This window comes from Bubalus bubalis, chromosome 3, assembly GCF_019923935.1.
Source record: "Bubalus bubalis isolate 160015118507 breed Murrah chromosome 3, NDDB_SH_1, whole genome shotgun sequence".
NCBI classification, from domain to species: Eukaryota; Metazoa; Chordata; class Mammalia; order Artiodactyla; family Bovidae; genus Bubalus; species Bubalus bubalis.
The window spans coordinates 104,200,239-104,218,616 of record NC_059159.1 but is presented as its reverse complement, the minus strand read 5'-3'; the positions used below and the strand labels follow the sequence as shown (position 1 = coordinate 104,218,616).

At 41.3% G+C, this 18,378-nt stretch overlaps 1 protein-coding gene across 3 annotated transcripts in view; it reads right to left on the bottom strand.

Annotated features, from left to right (window-relative positions):
- Positions 1–3,339: 3,339 nt before the first annotated feature.
- The window catches only part of PUM3 (pumilio RNA binding family member 3), a 41,889-nt gene continuing 26,850 nt past the window's right edge, over positions 3,340–18,378 (bottom strand). For 2 of the 3 annotated variants that reach the window (XM_025281560.3, XM_044939913.2), the window contains exons 14-18: positions 11,774–11,916; positions 10,950–11,172; positions 8,627–8,714; positions 6,252–6,354; positions 3,340–3,643 (exon numbers count right to left, since the gene is read on the bottom strand). In XM_025281560.3, coding sequence (XP_025137345.3) covers positions 3,511–3,643; positions 6,252–6,354; positions 8,627–8,714; positions 10,950–11,172; positions 11,774–11,916 — 690 coding nt within the window. In that variant the 3' untranslated portion in view covers positions 3,340–3,510. The remainder of the gene's footprint in view (positions 3,644–6,251; positions 6,355–8,626; positions 8,715–10,949; positions 11,173–11,773; positions 11,917–18,378) is intronic. The other variant, XM_025281561.3, reaches the window with a different exon arrangement.

Here is an 18,378-nt window from a genome sequence, read left to right as displayed (position 1 = left end):
CATGGGGTCACAGAGAGTCAGACATGACTGAGTGGTTGGGCCCACACATGTGTATATAAAGGAAAGCCAAAGATCTCTCCCAGAAAGACTCAAACGTGAGAAACCAAAATAAAAAGTGCAGACACCAGAAAAGAGACAAAACAGGTGGGTGAATGAAGAGACAAAGCAAAGTAAAACAAAATGAACATAAAAGACAATGGAAGGGCTGAAAGAAAAAGTGGAGGAAATATTTCACCCAGAAAGCAAATGAAAAGGCCAAAGAATTTAAAGAAAAAATTTGCGGATCAAATCAGCATTCAAAATCTGCAAAATAGGAGCTTCAAAGAAAAAGAATAGAGAAAACAGGGTTGGAGGAAGTGGGGGTTAGGGAGATAATACAAACACAGCCCCTGGATGAGAGGGCTTGCCTTCTCCAATGAAAATCCTAAACAATTACCCAGTATGAAGAATGAAGAGCAGATAACACACAATAGATAGCAATGCCAAGATCCTGAAATACAAGGATGAGGCTGGTGATAAAGTCCTGAAACCTTTCAGAGAAAACCCTCTCATCCCTCCAAAAAACGCCACATACAAAAGACTGAGAATAAGAATGGTACTGAATTTCCAAAGTCACTCTGCAAGGTGAAGGAAATCCCATGTCTTCAAAATTCCACAGCAAAATTAATTTCAAACTAGAATTCTATAACCAGCTAAAATAGGTGCCCAGATGCAAAACGGTAGAATAAAGACATTCAGACTTTAAATTTTGACCACATATGCATTCTTTCTCAGGAAGCTACTAGAGACTGTGCCCCATTCAAAAGAGGATTGTAAATGCAAGAAGATGAAATGCATGGGATCCTGGAAATGGGCTTTCCATATGAGACATGAAAGGAAGGCCCAGGATGAAAGCCAGCTGGCTCCAGGAGAGGTGTCTGCCGTTGACTTGATGTACTGGACAGAGTGGAAATTACTATCAGTGACAGATAAGCACACTTTGGGCTGCAAGTTTCCAAAGATTCAACTCGAAATGGCCTAAGTGATAAATGAAAGTTAATTCTCTCACGTAGCAGGAAGTTCAGTAGTAGGGCAGGTGATTATTCAGCAGTTCAACATCAAAGTTTCAGATTCTTCAACCTTCTGCTCCACCATCCCCAGTGTGCTTTCTGCATATACTAAAGTCAGTCAGCAGGAAGGGGACTCTGTTCTTTGTGGGTCTGAGACCAAAGCAAACTTTTCCAGGAATATACTTCTCCTCTGAGAAGCATATTGGTCAAGACCCTCCTAAAACCCATCACTGACTTAAGGGAAGGGTCCCTGGGATTAGTTTGCAAAAGAACACTGATGTGAACTAATCAAGGAGATGCGTGTAATGGCTTTGTGGAGTAAGGGTTGAAGCTGTTAAAATCTCAGCACATTTCTGACCCACCTGAAGCACATGAGGTGAGACATATCAGAGCCATGGGGAAAAGGGTAGATACCAAAATGACATGGGAGCCTTGCCAGGCTGAAAAAAATAGGAAACGGGGGCCTGCTGGAGAAGAGTTTAAACAATTCTGATGGGCAGTTTGAGAAAAATAATAGGAATGTAGGAAAGAAAGTAAATAAAAATAAACGAGGCAATTTATTAATCCCAGGAAAAGAAATTAGTATAGGAAATGTCATGACAGTTCATTACTTCCTTCAGTATTTAAGAAGTGACGTCAGCATAATCATATAAACTGAACACCAATTTTTCAAAAATGATGCAATTCTATTGGGAAAATGGAAAGAAAGGAAGTAGGGGAACAGTGGTGGTGAAAGGTCTCACTTTGTATTTTGCCATGATAGGAAGTTAAAAGAAAATGTTTAAAACATATATATTTTTTAAAACCTCAAAAATTCTGTTTAAACACCTAGCAGAGCTAAAAGAGAATTGAAAGTTGCTTCTGGGGAGGACAAGGCCAAGGGTGAAAAGAAGTAAGGCAGACGAAGGGTTTCTGGTTTTGAGATATGCTTCCTAATACTCTTAACCTTCAAAACTGCGGATGTCATTTTATTTTAGTCTTATAGATGGAACAAATAGCAGAGTTTTGTCCCCCCTCTTTGTAAATGGGCCCATTATATGGAAAACAGACTCACAATACACTCACAATCACAAAATTCACGATACAAACAAAAGCAAGCTTCTTCCCCATTATATCTCATCACCCCACCCCCAGACCCAGCAGTTCCACATCTCCACCCTTAGTTGGGAGTGGGGATGGGGCGTAGGTAGGTAGACAATCTACACAAAAGAGAACCACCAGGCATGGGCTCTTTTCAGGGCACCTGCCAGAAAGGGCAGCGGGTGACATCGCCTGCGTCAGTAGTCCTGGGACCAGGCAGTGTGGCAGGAAAGGCTCCGGGTTCTCGGGTGTAACCCGGCGCAGAATCAAGTGGCTGTGCTGTCACAGCAGACTACTTAGAGAAAGCACTGAAGCTTGCTTTCAAAAGCAGCCAGTGTTCATAGGCAGGGCTACGTGAGCCTGACTACGAATCCTGCCAAGGTCTACCAATCCTTCCAAACTTGGTTCCTTGGGAGTCAAGTGTAGTTTTAAAATTCAAACACCTGACTTGTACTTAAATTCAAATTGCTGCATTATTAACAAATCCGCATAACCTTCCTTCTAACTCAAACCCTGGAGGCCTCAACTACTTTAGGGAAAAGTTCCAAAAAAGAGAGTCTCATTACAAAGAGCTGGAAGACCCAGTTTCAAAGACAGAAAGATCTTCCCTGTGACCCTGACATTCACACTGCGACCCAGTGTGATCCTTTCATTCATCCAGCACATTTTCCCCCACAAATCTTAATTTACTGCAGTCGCTTGTTTCCAACAAAATCTAACATGGTGTCCAATCCATCAGGCAGCTGGGAATGCAGCTGCCCTAGATGTAGAGAGGCCCCATACCTGTGCCCATTGGGCCCCAAGGGTTCCTGAAGCACTGCTCCCACCAAAGACTCCCCGGGGCTCTCATCCACCACATCCTCGGGAAGATCCCCTGGAGGAGGAAATGGCAACCCACTCCAGCATTCTCACCAGAAGAATCCCAGGGACAGAGGAACCTGGTGGGCTACGGTTCATGGGGTGGGGTCACAAAGAGTCAGACGTGGTGCACCTGAGCAACTGAGCACGCACACATGGCCTCACCTGAAGCTCTCCGATTCCTCCTCCTCCAAGAAGCTCTCTCAGACGGTTCGCTCAAGGTGTCTTTCCCCCTGAATCAGTGCATACAACTACCTTATAGGAATTTGTTTGGTCCTTGTGTACGACTGTCAAACCTTTTCCATTGTGACTTGCTTACTATTCAATATGATAAAAGAGAAGGCTGAGACTGTTTTCTTAAAAAGGACATTTTTAGAAACCATTTTATAAATAGATTCTTATACAAAGAAGAAACACATACAGAGCACCCAAATTACCAGTAAGATGGACCCTAGCCCTTCTTTCCTGCACTGGGAAAACAGAACAAGAAAAATGATTCCAACTTGTTCTTAACTGTTTCCACCTAGGCAGTCAGTTTTTCAAGTAGCATTTCTATTCCTTTGCTGGTGTTTTTGCTTTTTTCCAAGGCAGGAATCAGGCTTTTCAGTCCAGCTTTGACTTTATTTGCAACTTCTTGATCAGAACTCTGGAGAAGGCTGAAGAGAGAAGACAGAAATAAACAACAACAAAAAAGTGTATTTCATAAAGCCTCCTAGATTGGTCTGCAAACACTACCTTCAGACACTGTAAAACATTCAGAGCAGACAGTCAAGAAATGCTCAGAGTAGCTGAGTTAACATCTACGAGTAGGTGTACATGTAGGGAGGCGGGCAGCATAAAAGCTAAGCAGTTAACAAATGGCCTTCTTGCTGAACTCTGTTGCTAAAACATTGACTGAAGGGGCGAAGAGGTTTACCTTATACCTCACCTGTCCAGATTTGAGAAATGCCTCTGACACTCTAGTAACTGTACAACCAAGAGTGTGCATTAAAATTCTCAAAGACTGCAATTTCCTGGCCTGTAGAATGGAATCAACAGAAGAATCCACCTCCTACCTCACAGGGTTGTTTTTTGAGGCTCACATGATCTCGTACCTAAAGCACTTAGCCAGAGCCTGACACGTAGTTAAGTACTCGATGTGAGTCACTGAATAAGATAAGGTCAGCTCTGCTCTCTGAGACCTTGCTGGGGCACTCTATCCCAGGTGAGCGGGGCCCTGCAGGCTGGCAACAAGTAGGCCCCTTTCTCTAGATAGGGGCCAGGTCATAGGGACTCTGTTGTCAAACACCAGGGCTGAATTTCTTATTCTCCCCTGACTTCCTCATGACCACATTTACTGACCACTGAAGTACATCCTAGAAAGTAATCACTTGGCACTTTTGAAAGACCTTCGCTGCAATATTTCCATAGTGTCCATAGAGAGGAGGGGAAATGAGCAGCCCCCAACAGCATTCCAATGCCTGTGGGAGACAAGCAACAAGTACTGCCTGCCACCTGCAAAGCTGAAAGGTGCCCTCTTAACAGACTTGTGACTCACTAGGTGTTTTTATTTTATAGACCTTGGCTAAATACACAGTCACATTGTGCACAATAGTAATACAAGTTAATATTTATTGAACATACGCATTAGACCTACTGCTAAGCATCACGTATGCATTATCTCATTTAGTTTTCCTAACAACCTAGGATTATTATTAATCTCATTTTACATCCAAAAAAATTAAGGCTCAGAAAAGTTGAATAATTTGTGCAAGGCCACACAGTGAGCTGGGAATGGAACCCATGCATTTCAATGCTAGAGAATAATGCTTCCCTGAGTTATTTTTCAGACTGCATACAAGGCTGTTTTTTTTTTTTTTACCCAGAATGAGGCTTTTCCACTTACTCCTAAAAAGATTTAGCAAAACAAACAAACCAAAAATAAAAACACATACATGTACTGCATGAGTTTAAAGAAAAATATAAACAAGCAAAGAATCTTGCCAAACAAGTCAAACACGTGACTGACAATAATCTATAACCAAATACACAATAATTATAATAATCAATTATTATCGACAGCTTCACTTCTCTTAGAATCTCAGATATTTCATATTTCAGTTTTAAGGAGTACTCCATAATAAACCTACAGTATCCTTCTCATGTTTGAAATCCACCCAAGGGGAGTTCTGATTGATGATCAATCTTAAAAAATTAATTTTATGGCACTGCCAGAATTTTTAGTCAATTGCATGTAATGAAAGAATATGTCAGTAGGTTGTTAACACTCCAAATGTCTGGCAAAGAAATCCATGTCAAAAAAGTTCACGTTTCAACTAATGGACTCCAGCTGCTCAACATCAACTGGAAAATGAGCTAATTTTAATGAGGAATAAACTAGTGATCAGTATCACCTGTGCATCTGGAGATACTGATATACCAAAAAAAAAAGAATGTCCATTTGGAATGTACACACTTGTGAGTGCATGTGTACCAAATCAAAACATAAACTGAAGAAACCCCTGTGACGTATAAACAATGCAAATTAAACTGCAGAGGATCTTGCATGTGAAATACTATGGGAAATTCAAGCTGAAACTGGTAACTGTTTTTTCCAAAGCTTGATGAAACAGCAGGGGGGAAAATCAACTGTGATTGCTTTAAAACAACACAGAATCTATTTTAAAATGAATATCCTTAATAGAAGGGTTTTATCTGGGAACAGAATACATGGCAATTTCAATGCCCTGTAAATTATAAACTCAACCTATGTCCAGGCAAAAATATACAAGTTAACCATATGTCTCAATTCACAAATCATTAATTTTCTATCATTTTAATTAGAAACAAAGATAAGCAGGTAGACTATAATAGCTAATGCTTCTTGAATCCTTTCAGAATAGTTGAAAACAAAGAATTATATGTAAAGTCAGTTGTGATTTAAAAAAAAAAAAACCTTCATCAGATTCCACAGGAACAAAAAACTAATATATTAAAAAAGCATACAATTATACTGTGGTCAAAACCAAAAATATGGTGAAACAATCAAATGATACCTTGTAAACGCCCTAATTTTATGATCCTTGATATCCAAAAGAGGGCATATGGAAAAAGTGACATTTACTCTCTAATATTTGGCAAATTAAGACCAAGGGTGACTGAGAGGAATGCTGGGCTACTGAAAACAGACATTCCAACTGAAAAATAAATGTGAAGGAACCACGTTTTGCACCAACAGGCGTTTGGATAAGAAGCCTCAGCAGGAAAGGAACACACTCTACATACCTAGAGAGAATAATGGCTCCTCGATTGACACTAGCCCAGGACTTCAGGTTCTTCACACCAACACGTTCTATGAGTGTTTTTGCAAAACAACCTGTAAAATAAACTGAAACTTCATGAACGTCATATACCAATATTTAAACTCCCAATCACTCTCTCTACTACTCTTAGAGTGGGAAACATCACCCAATATCACTTAACACGATATTGTTCAGCTAAGCTTGACAATATTAAGCTCAGCTTGATATAACGTGTTTTTAATATAGCCATTTCTTTCAACTCTGACCCAAATCCCCAGCTATGTTTAGCAGTAATTACTCAAGAGAAACAATGACTTTTTATAAAATGTTCACCTGGTCAGGTTTGCATTTCTTTGTACTATTTAATGATTTAACCCTAATCTGAAAGTTATTCAGGAAGTAAAGGTTGTAATAGCAGTGTTTGGTTAAAATCAAGTTGCTCCTCAAGGAAAACGCTCACGCTGAAGGTGCCATGAACACCATTATGTTTTCTCTCTACAACACTAAACATTTGTTCTTCCATCAAAAATACCATTCATCTTTGGTTATTGCAGTACATCTGATTCCCAAGGTTTTAGAGTATATTACCGTATTCACTGGGTCATCTAAGCATGACTAACTCCAGGACAAAGGAGAAACTCTGAATACCAGGATCTGGTACAGATGGAAGTAGGGACAACCTATTTTAAAGGCAGATATCTTGGGTAGGTCCTAAGAATAATTCGTTCAAAGATATCCAATAGTGAGGAACCTTTAAAAGCCAAGGGGTCTATGGCTATGTCACTCTGTGGCTTGTGCTCAAGAGGGACAGAAACCAGCTGGTGAGGCAGATGACATTTTGCAAAGGTGGCCACAGCAACATCTCCTTTCCTGCGTATGCTTCTAGAATAGTGCCACTTCCCCATCTAGAGGTGGAACTGGTATCTTCTTGTGAACTGGATGGGCCTTTGTGACTGACATGAAAGTATGGTACAAGTGACCTTAAATCACTTCTGAGGCTAAATCACGAAGTACCACGTACCTACTTCATTGTCCTGAAACTCGACCACTATGTTGTAAGGAAACTCAGCACGCCAGAGAGGGGGACTGAGGCTGCTGGACTTAGCCACTGCCAGTCATGGTGTAAGTGGGTACTCGGCCCCAAGCCAAGCAGCCCTGGGTGACTCGGTAGAGCTCCACCAAACACCACCAAATGAATGCTGTTCTGAATACGACTAGATTTTGAGGCAGCTTGTTACACAGCAACAGATAACCAAGACTGGTAGCCATGCATTCGGTGCTACATGAAAATGATGAATACTTCGAGTCCAAGCAGATGTGTTTTAGGGTTGCCAGTGCAATTGAAATAAGGAGAAAAGTCACTAGAAAATTCTTCACATTTTAAAAGTAAGCAAGAGAACTTTTCTGACATAAACTCAGCTCAACTGTGTATCGACTTTTTAATAATGAAAAAGATGATTCAATATACTATTTTTTCTTCAAAGTTTATTACAAGATTTCTTTTTTATTAAAAAAAATTACAGTGAGAAATAGGACCAAGTCTATCTTCTTAAAGACAGAGTGAGAAGTGAGAGCTCTACTGCCTCAGTGGTTGCCTTGCTAGCCACCAGCACCGCAACTTGCCTCAAGACATAAATTCATGACCTGTCACTTTTTCCAGACACAGTAATAGAAAGCCTGAACTGTTTTAACTCAGTGGGAGGAAATCTCTTTAGTGGCTAAAATAGAGTCTGAATCGAGTTTGAATTTAGAAAGAGAAGGTCTGGTCAAAGAGACAGGACTGACAGGGGAAGGACATGCAACTTCTCACTTAGATAAAAGATGCCGTCGTCCTCCTGGGAGCTGAGTTTCTACAGAGCAGCTGTAAGGTTTATGAAAAACCGTGAAGTGCCAAGGACTGGCTTGCTCTTTGGTCATATGCATTCCAAGGCCAAACCGGCATCAGTTCAAAATTCTCTGATAAGGGTAATTTTCTTCTGGTTATCCTTTCCTCAAAACTAGAGATAAATATGTTTTTCAATTGGGGTGATGATACTCACAAACGGGCCCTCCTACTCAGCTCTCACCATCCTCAAATAAAAATGGCATTTTAAAGCACTGGACAAGCCTGTTTTTTGAGGTCTGAAGTAGTAGAAGAGGGAGGGAGGGTGGGAAAGGGAAAGAAAATGGAAGGACTCAAGGAGACAAATCTCCAGGGGAAAAAATAGTAACCACTAAATCATTTCTTACAGCTATCATGTCTCAACACTCAACAAGCTTTCATCTGAGCTCATAAAAGGCCAGCATAAACTTCAAGGATGCCAGACATTACTGAAATTTCACATACAATACCAGAAGAGGTCAAGTTGCACAGCCTACCTTCTCTTCCACGTTCTTTCATCTTTTTATCTTGCTCGATTAACCACTTCAGAACCAAATGTCCAGCAGGATGTTCTGCTATGTGAAGCTGTGAGAGATCAAGAACACATTAATTAAGAAGCTGCTCTCATCCACCTGATATCACCACATATGGATAAGGGTCTCAGGCGAGCTGAAAGTTCCACAAGGCCTGCTGCTGCTGCTAAGTCGCTTCAGTCGTGTCCAACTCTGTGCGACCCCTGAGAGGGCAGCCCACCAGGCTCCCCCGTCCCTGGGATTTTCCAGGCAAGAACACTGGAGTGGGTTGCCGTTTCCTTCTCCAATGCATGAAAGTGAAAAGTGAACGTGAAGTCGCTCAGTCGTGTCTGACTTTTCGCGACCCCATGGACTGCAGCCTACCAGGCTCCTCCATCCATGGGATTTTCCAGGCAAGAGTACTGGAGTGGGGTGCCATCACCTTCTCCGTTCACAAGGCTTAAGAGGTCTTTATTGAGAATGACTACTACTCCTGGAGAGACAAGACCTACTCCAACCCCAACTGAAACAAAGACAGTTATTCAAGATAACACAGCCACCAACACAGCTCACACTCAGCTTCGCGAGCTCTAGATTGAACAGCCTTACCACTAGGCTCGTCTTAAAATCACACAAACCACTTTTCAGATCATCATATGCAGTTCTGAGGAGCAACACAGTAGAAACACTGAACCCTGATGTTGAACGATGTTTAAGTACAGGTGCCTGAGGAGCACTGCCTGGTGAGCAGGATAAGAAACCATCTTTCAGCTTAACCTCCCTGCTTTTCAAGGGCCATATGAACTGTTTGTATAGAGATCAATCTCTCCATGTCCAGTGTGGGAGACAAGCTCTATCTCCTTACAGAGGAACTTTCAAGACACATGCATCATCCCAATTTGTTAATAGGATCTGCTCCATGATGGCAGGAGTCAGGGCATCTCTAAGACCCCTGACCTATTTCTTTCCCCATCTCTTGTGTCAGACAACGGCCAGCTCCCCAAACATGTCTTTCCATCAGGAGCTCACAACCCTGCACGGGACGAGGCCCCAGCAGAATGTGGCTTCTGCCTTCTTCTTCCCTCTGCTCACTGATTTCCAGCCCCCTGTGCCTGCTGTTCTCAAACATGCTGAGCTCTTTACTTCCTCCAGGAGGCTGCACATGGCTCTTCTCTCTGCCTAGAATCTTCTTCCTTCACTCAGCTACTGATCTTCTGGGTCTCAGCTTAGCTTTCACTGCCCTGGGAAGTCCTCTGAGGACAAGTTGGTTCTCATTCATATACAATCCCATAGAACCTAAAGTTTTCCTTCACACCGCTTATCTCTATTCTACAATAAATAATCATTTGTGTACATATTTATTTAACTATAATGTTTCTCCAAGTGGCATTCTCTTTTTTAGGTGGGGGTAGGGGGAAGTGTGGGCCACTGCCTAGCACGTAACTGGTGCATGAACCGATAAGCTTGAGATACAAGACAGAATAATACAAGGCCCAAATAACAGAAGCAAGAGCAATTAGAAAGAGCAAAGAGGATTTTCCTGATGGTCCAGTGGTTAAAAGTCTGCCTGTCTATGCAAGGGACATGGGTCCAATTCCTGGTCTGGGAATTAAGATACCACATGCCAATGGGGCAACTAAGCTTGTGCACCGTGACTACTGAAACCCACTCACCTACAGCCTGTGCTCTGCAGCAGGAGGACTCACCACAGTGAAAAGCCTGTGCATTGCAACTAGAGAGCAGCTCCTGCTCGCTGCAACTGGAGAAAGCCTGCACACAGCAACAAAGACCCAACACAGCCAAAAATAAATAATAATTCAAAAAAAAAAGGAAAGAGCATAGAGTTTCTGCTTGAGAGGGAATTAAGAAAGACTTCATGGAGAAGGATTCTGAGGACTCGGAAGGATGAATAGGCAGTTTCTGCAGGAAAAGTGCGGGAAAATGGAAGTATGGGCAGCACTTGCAACTGAGAAAAGAAGTACATACAAATGAAGAAGTACAAAAGTCCGCAGCAAATTCTAAACAGAATTAAGAATACAGAGAATGCTGGAAAGGCAGCCTGGGTCAGTCATGGACAATATTAACAGGAGTCTGTTTTTACTCTGCAGATAATGTAGAGTCATCAAAAGACAGTGAGTGTTAAAGTGAGTGTTAACAGCATTGGTGTTCTGAATTCACAATTTCCAAATGTACTGTGGGTAAGGGGTGAGTGAACAATCATTAAAAGGCTCTTTCTAGCAGTGCTCCCAGAGACGGGAGTTTCTGTGGCCATGGCGGCTTTCTCGCCTGTCTCACAGTAGCATCTCACCTCTCCGTCCTTGCCGCCAGGGTGTAGCTCTGCCGCTGCCAGGCTGGCAACAGCATCCATGGCGGGCTGCACGTCTCCCGTGGCAGTGCCCAGGATGTCAGCCACCAGCACACACGCGGACTTATCCAGGACCACCTCCTGGGCGTGTCCCTGCAGGTAGCTTAACAAGGCTGGAGAAATGGACTCTAAGAGCTCTCGTCGGCGGATCTCTGTGTCTTTCTTACTGTGGGAACATGATGAATGAAGAATCAAGGTAAGATGAATAGCAAAGTTAATGTGGTGCTTTGCTCATACAGAAACCTCTAAGGCTTTTAAGAGCTAATGTCCTGCTCTAATTGTCTGATTTCTGCTGTGCACATGGATAAGCAATTGGAGGCTGGGATATCTTTCATTTTTGGGTCCCCAGGATCTGAACAGTGCCTGGCACAGAATGGGCACTCAGTAAGTGAAGCTCGCCTTGTGTAACACACACACACACCCCAAACCAAATAAAGACAAAAACAAAATATCTCACAAGACAACACATGTTTAGATTACAGTATGGATTCTGCTCTCTAGAGGACTTGACTAACTGGTTGCTTTAAATATAAAGCAAAATCACAAAAATACCACACACCCAGTCAACTACTATGTGCTGGGTCCCAGAGGCATTCTTTTGGCAGGATACTTTCATTTCCTTTTCAGGATAAAAACTTTTAAGAATCTGCCACAACTACAGGCTTAAAAATGGAATTCACCTTTGGAGTTTGAGGGAGAAAGCATGAGATGTGGACACGCGTGCCACTCAAAATGAATGAACAACCAGAGTGGGCTTAAGCCCTTACCTGTGTGCATTACCGTCTCCCTTCTGCAGAACTTCAATGATCTCTCGTACCGTGTGGGCAGGATCTCTGGGGCTTAGTAAATACAATAGGACCTTCCTTCCATATTTGTCATTTACTATGTTCGTCAAGGAATTGATAATTTCCTGTAAAATTATAAAAACAGAAAGTGAAACTATACACTTAAACTATGCTTAGAATCTGAATAGAAAAGAAGGATACATAACTTTCCCCCAACATAATGAAAAATGTACAGCTAGTTCTGAAATCGTCTCATTAAAGCTAAAGAAATTTCTTACACAAGGAACACAGAACTGCTTCTCTACTGGGACTAGCATTACTGAACAATCCATTTATAGCTGACTGACCAAGCCCAAGGACTTAAGGAGCTAACTCATTCATCGTAACCAATATCTCTTAGGCGGCTATTACTTGGGACACTGCTTGCTGGGGCCACTGAGCAGATACAGTTAATTTGCAGCTGCACTTAAATGCAGCATCAGCATTGATCGGGACCATTCTTCCTACAATTTCCCCACTGAGACGTATGTGAACGGAGATAAAGAAACTCTGTTAAATAGAACAAGTGGATAAAGGCTTTTAAAGTTAGGTTACTTATTCATAGCAAATGAAGTATTGCATGGAAAACAAAAAGAGGGGGGAAGGGAAATAATTGCAGAAAGACTCTATGGAGCAGCTACACATAATTGCTTTCTATGACATTTCCCATCAAGTTACCAAGAACAGTAACCTCCTTTTCTAGTTGTTTGAGTTTAAGGAAAAAAGGCCATGTCATCCCCACCCCAAATGAGCTCCCGTATAGATTTGGTGATGTCTACTAAGACAGAGAAATCACTGTGTAAAAATTCCTTTATTCTAAATATGAAACAAAAAAATCATTCACCTTCCCTTAACATTCCTATTTCTTATAAAACAAACCTAATAAATATTCAAAGCCATGTGCATCTGAACACCAGAGATTCTTCAGAACTGGTTGGGGCCACAGAAAAACTCAAGCCCAACCACACACGTTTACAGAAATGAGGAACCCCGAAAGGGGGGAGGTGACCCACAGGATGATGCTGGGTGTTAGTAAAAGGGCTCTGACTAGTTTTGGTTCCCTGACTATCCAACTCTAGTCTCTCTCAAACAGAACATGTACCCTCCTCATCAGGAAAGGAATTCTCTAGGAGATGTTATACTCAGATCTGCTATTCTCTTAAGGGCCTATCAATTAGAATAAGATTAGTAATTTTAGTGGGGGGAAAAAAAACAAGCTGGAAAATATGTACAACAGATATCACCACCTCAAAATGAATACAATTTTAAACCACTCAGAAAAAATGAACTTAACATTTCAGTAAAAAAGGGGAAGACAGAAAAAAAATGTACATGATTTATCATGGGGATGGGAGCTTTTCTCCAATTTCAAGGTAAACTTGCCTCAAATAGACTCAATATATGGATTTCTGATAAAGAACATTTAGTGCCACAAATATGGGCTACCTTTAATGTGGCTTTTTCAATTTCAATTTTAACTAAGTCATAAAAGAAAACAAATGCTTTAATCAGTTGAAGGAAGAGACTGAGAATTATATGTAGCTTAGGTGAATTTCTACAATCGTTAAAAGACCTCCATAACTTTGCTGTCTTTAAAAAACACTCTGGAGTATTATACCTTTAAAACATTTGATTTTTTGAAGGGAAAAAAACAAAAAAGGAAGGTGGGGGTGGGGTATGCTGTGAAGAACTATAAATGGCTGCTATTTAGCTATTTTCTCTTGGTATAGGAAGAAAAGGGGGGTGGCATGAAGCCAGCATGTATTCTTCAATGGACTTGGTCTTCTCTACACTTACGGGCTAGTGCAGTGTATTTAGCTTAGGCAGAAATGGCTTCACTTTAACACAAGATGCATATAAACCCATGCAAAACTACTACTCAAGGACTAGCCGCCAAATTCACTGAAATTTAACTACCTTTCAATTTGCAATTAAGGAATTTAGAATCTACATTCAGCTTGGTCTGTTTCTTGAAATAGCATAATGTTTATAAACTAACAATCCTAAGAAACTAAAAAATGTTTACTTAAAAATGTGTCATTTAATTCTCCCCCAACTCCTACTATCTTGGGGAAAAAAGGCAGCCTGAGTGATGCTGTTTTATGGAATTCTAATTCATTTCTATTTAACCTGGGATACACAAAGGAGAGAAAATTCTAGATGATCACTTGGGGAACACCGAGTGTCAGAACAGGCAGAGACAGGAAGAGGGAGCTATAAAGCGCAGCTGATTTGTGTTGAATTTGGTCTTTGAGTTCAAGTTGTGTAGCCTTTGGAAAAACCTTAAACCTCCCTACACATCAATTCCCTTCTCTGTGCAAAAGGAAATTGATATACCTGCCCAACCTGTGGGCCACTACCAGGAGTAAATAAAAAAATTCACTCTGCAAACTGGGAAGTGCTATGTCATTTTCTTTGTATAAAAAACTCCTCTCAATGTACAGCACCTTTAACCATGGAGATTAAATAAAGCTGATGGAGTCATGAGTCTGGCATCCTCAAAAGAGAACTCCAAAAACAAAGGTTCAAATGTACAGGTTTTCAATTCACTTTCCCTCTGACTTAGAGAAAATCAAAACAATTTTAATTGTTGTAACTTCTTTCCCTTATTTATTTTACTCTAAAGCAGGTATGCCCAAAGAAAGACAATGCCAAAGAATGTTCAAACTACCACACACACTAGTATCTCACACACTAGCAAAGTAATGCTCAAAATTCTCCAAGCGAGCCTTCAACTCTATGTAAACCGAGAAGTTCCAGATGTTCAAGCTGGATTTAAAAAAGGCAGAGTTCAAATTGCCAACATCCACTGGATCACAGAAAAAGCAAGCGAGTTCCAGAAAAACATCGGCTTCTGCTTTATTGACTATGCCAAAGCCTTTGTGTGGATCACAACAAAGTATGGAAAATTCTTAACAGATGGGAATACCAGAGCACCTCCCTCCCTCCTGAGAAAGTTGTATGCAGGTCAAGAATCAACAGTTAGAACTGGACATGGAACAACGGGCTGGTTCCAAAATGGGAAAGGAGTATATCAAGGCTGTATATTGTCACTCCGTTTATTTAATTTATATGCAGAGTACATCATGCGAAATGCTGGGCTGGATGAAGCACAAGCTGAAATCAAGATTGCTGGGAGAAGTATCAGTAACCTCAGATATGCAGATGACACCTCCCTTATAGCAGAAAGCAAAGAGAACTCAAGAGCCTTTTGCTGAAAGTGAAAGAGGAGAGTGAAAAAGTTGGCTTGAAACATTCAAAAAACTAAGATCATGGCATCTGGTCCCATCACTTCATGGCAAATAGATGGGGAAACAATGGAAACAGTGGCAAACTTTATTTTCTTGGGCTCCCAAATCACTGCAGATGTTGAATGTAGCCATGAAATTAAAAGATGCTTGCTCCTTGGAAGAAAAGCTATGACCAACCTAGATGGCATATTAAAAAGCAGAGACATTACTTTGCTGACAAAGGTCTGTCTGGTCAAAGCTATGGCTTTTCTAGTAGTCATGTACGGATGTGAGAGTTGGACCATAAAGAAAGCTGCTGCTGCTGCTGCTAAGTCGCTTCAGTCGTGTCCGACTCTGTGCGACCCCTGAGAGGGCAGCCCACCAGGCTCCCCTGCCCCTGGGATTCTACAGGCAAGAACACTGGAGTGGGTTGCCATTTCCTTCTCCAATGCATGAAGTGAAAAGTGAAAGTGAAGTCGCTCAGTCGTGTCTGACTCATAACGACCCCATGGACTGCAACCCACCAGGCTCCTCCATCCATGGGATTTTCCAGGCAAGAGTACTGGAGTGGGGTGCCATTGCTTTTCCATTAAGAAAGTTGAGCACCAAAGAATTGATGCTTTTGAACTGTGGTGTTGGAGAAGACTCTTTAGAGTCCCTTGGACTGCAAGGAGATCAAACCAGTCCACACTAAAGGCAATCAGTCCTGAATATTCCTTGGAAGGACTGATGCTGAAGCTGAAGCTCCAATACTTTGGCTACCTGATGCGAAGAACTGACTCACTGAAAAAGACCCTGATGCTGGGAAAGATAGAAGGTAGGAGGAAAAGGGGACAACAGAGGATGAAATGGTTGGATGGCATCACCGACTTGATGGACATGAGTTTGAACAAGCTTCGGGAGGTGGTGATGGACAGGGAGGCCTGGCATGCTGCAGTCCATGGGGTTGCAAAGAGTCAGGCGCGACTGAACTGAAGTGAAACAAGGTATGTACACAGAAGAAAAGTGAAGGAAGAACAAAAGAACTCCCTTGTGAAAACCTGTGGCTATTCTGAACTTGTGATGGACCTTTGTCAGACTCTTTGGCATGCCTATTTCGCCACCCTCTTTTAAGAAGGAAAGGTAAAACTCAAAATGAAAGGTACACACTGAAAAAAAAAAAAAAAAAGAAAGGTACACACTGCAAGCAGGGTTAGAGCACACACAGATTTTCAGTGGAAGAAAGAAATGCAAAAATGCCCATCCACGTCCAACCATGGTGCTCGTTCCTCTGTGGGAGGCTGTGTGTGGAACAAAAAGAAATGCAGACTGGCCTTAACCTTAATGAGCTAAAATCTAGCAGAATAGGCAAGAAAACACAATAAAAAGTTAAAACTAAAAATAAGGGATTTAAATAATGAATAAAAACAGAAATGTAAAAAGAAAGATCACTGGCAGTGATTGAGTGTTTTGTTTAAAAAATACGGTGATTTATCCAGAAGTCCAACTTTTGGGCTGTACTCAAAAACTTGGGATGTGGTTATTAAAGTACAGTTTTGGTTTTGTAAGATGGAAAAGCTATGGAGACTGGTTGCAGAACAATGTGAATATACTTAATATCACTTAACAGTACACTTAAAAATGGTTAAGATGGAAAATTTTATCACAATTAGAAAGAAAAACAAGTTGGAAGACCTATCTCCATGGGGCTGACATTCCCAGAGATGGGAGCTGGGGGTGGCTATCGCCCTGGACAAGGCACGGACACTCCCCACCTTTCTTCACAGCGCCCCCACCACCCCTCCAACTTGGCCTGCCTCACTCATTTACCTGCCTGGTCAATGAATGTTTCTGAGTCTGTAAGCCCTGGGTGAGATCACGACTAACTGCTAAATGAACAGACGGCAAGGACAAAAACCTGTAAGAGTTGAGAGGATGTGGACAGCAGGTCCAGTTGGGAGATCAGAGAACACTATGTGGAGATTAAACTGGAGCTTGGTTTTAAAGCAAAAAGGAGGAGTGCTTGTTAGGCTACAATGTCAACCTGACATTTCAGAAAAACCAGTTACTCTGAATAGAGTGCTTAGCAACACTAAGCTTTCTTGGCTATTTTTATAAGCACTGCATAATGCAACAGGTTTCGTAGTGGCTGGGCGGGTAACACAGACACATGACTCTTTATAAACATATGGGCAGCATATCTGGCAAGCCTCAGTTCTGCTAAGGAAATGCCTCAGAGAAATGAGGAGACATGCAAGAATAATTATAGAACTGTTTGCAATAGCAAAAAATAATAACAGTGTTTAAAGTTTTAAACACTATAAACCACCTAAACATCCATCAACAGAAAAATGGAAAAATCAACTGTGGTGTATTCATATAGTAGAAAATTATTTGGCATTGAAAAACGAATGGTTTAGAACAACTGTGGGTAAACCATGGCCTGTGCTTCCTATGAGTTAAGAATATATATTTTTGAACATTTTAATGTGCTGTTTAAAAAATAAAAAGCAAACAAGAATATGCTACAGAGACCAGATATGGCCCACAAATCCTAAAATAATTACTATCTGGCCATTTACTAAAAAAGTCTGTTGACCCCGAAGATGAGTGACAAATACAATGCCAAAGGAAAGAGCAAGTTGCAGGAGAACGCACACATCTCTTATATAGAATTTGTAAACATGTAAATACTGTAAACATTTACATATAGCAAAATGATAAGGGAATGCATGCAAATAATAAGTACCAATCCTTCAGAACAGATATGAGAGGATGGGAAGGGGGGTGGTGTATATATATATATTATGTTAAAAAAAAAAAAGAGGACACAAAGGTCTTGAACTTCAACTCTATTTGCCAAGTTTTACTTCTGCATGCCCAATCAGTCGGGAGGCTGGGTGTTCACTGTTATTTTCCTTTATACCTAACTGTACAGCATTTTAGAGATAATACATGTAAAAGTATGCATAAATATTTATTCACTCCAGAAGAGCAACTGGTCAGTGTACTTACTTCCTTTCGAGAGACTCACTGCTCTCAAAGCAGCTGCACCATACCAACAATTCCAGGATTGGATTTTTAAGTCTGCTTATTTTGGAAAGCAAAATAGGTGGGAAACAGTGAGTATCCATTTTGAAAGGTGAGGGCTCAGCTGACCGGGCTGTGATTTCAACCTGACATTTCAGAAGTCTGGTTACCCTAAACAGAATGCTTAGCAACACTAAGCTTTCCTGGGTATTTTTTAAAAGCACTGCATACTGCCACAGGTTTTGTGGTGGATGGGTGGGGGAAATGCAAGCACAATTAGCATTCCAGAACTTTATCGCTAGCTACAGA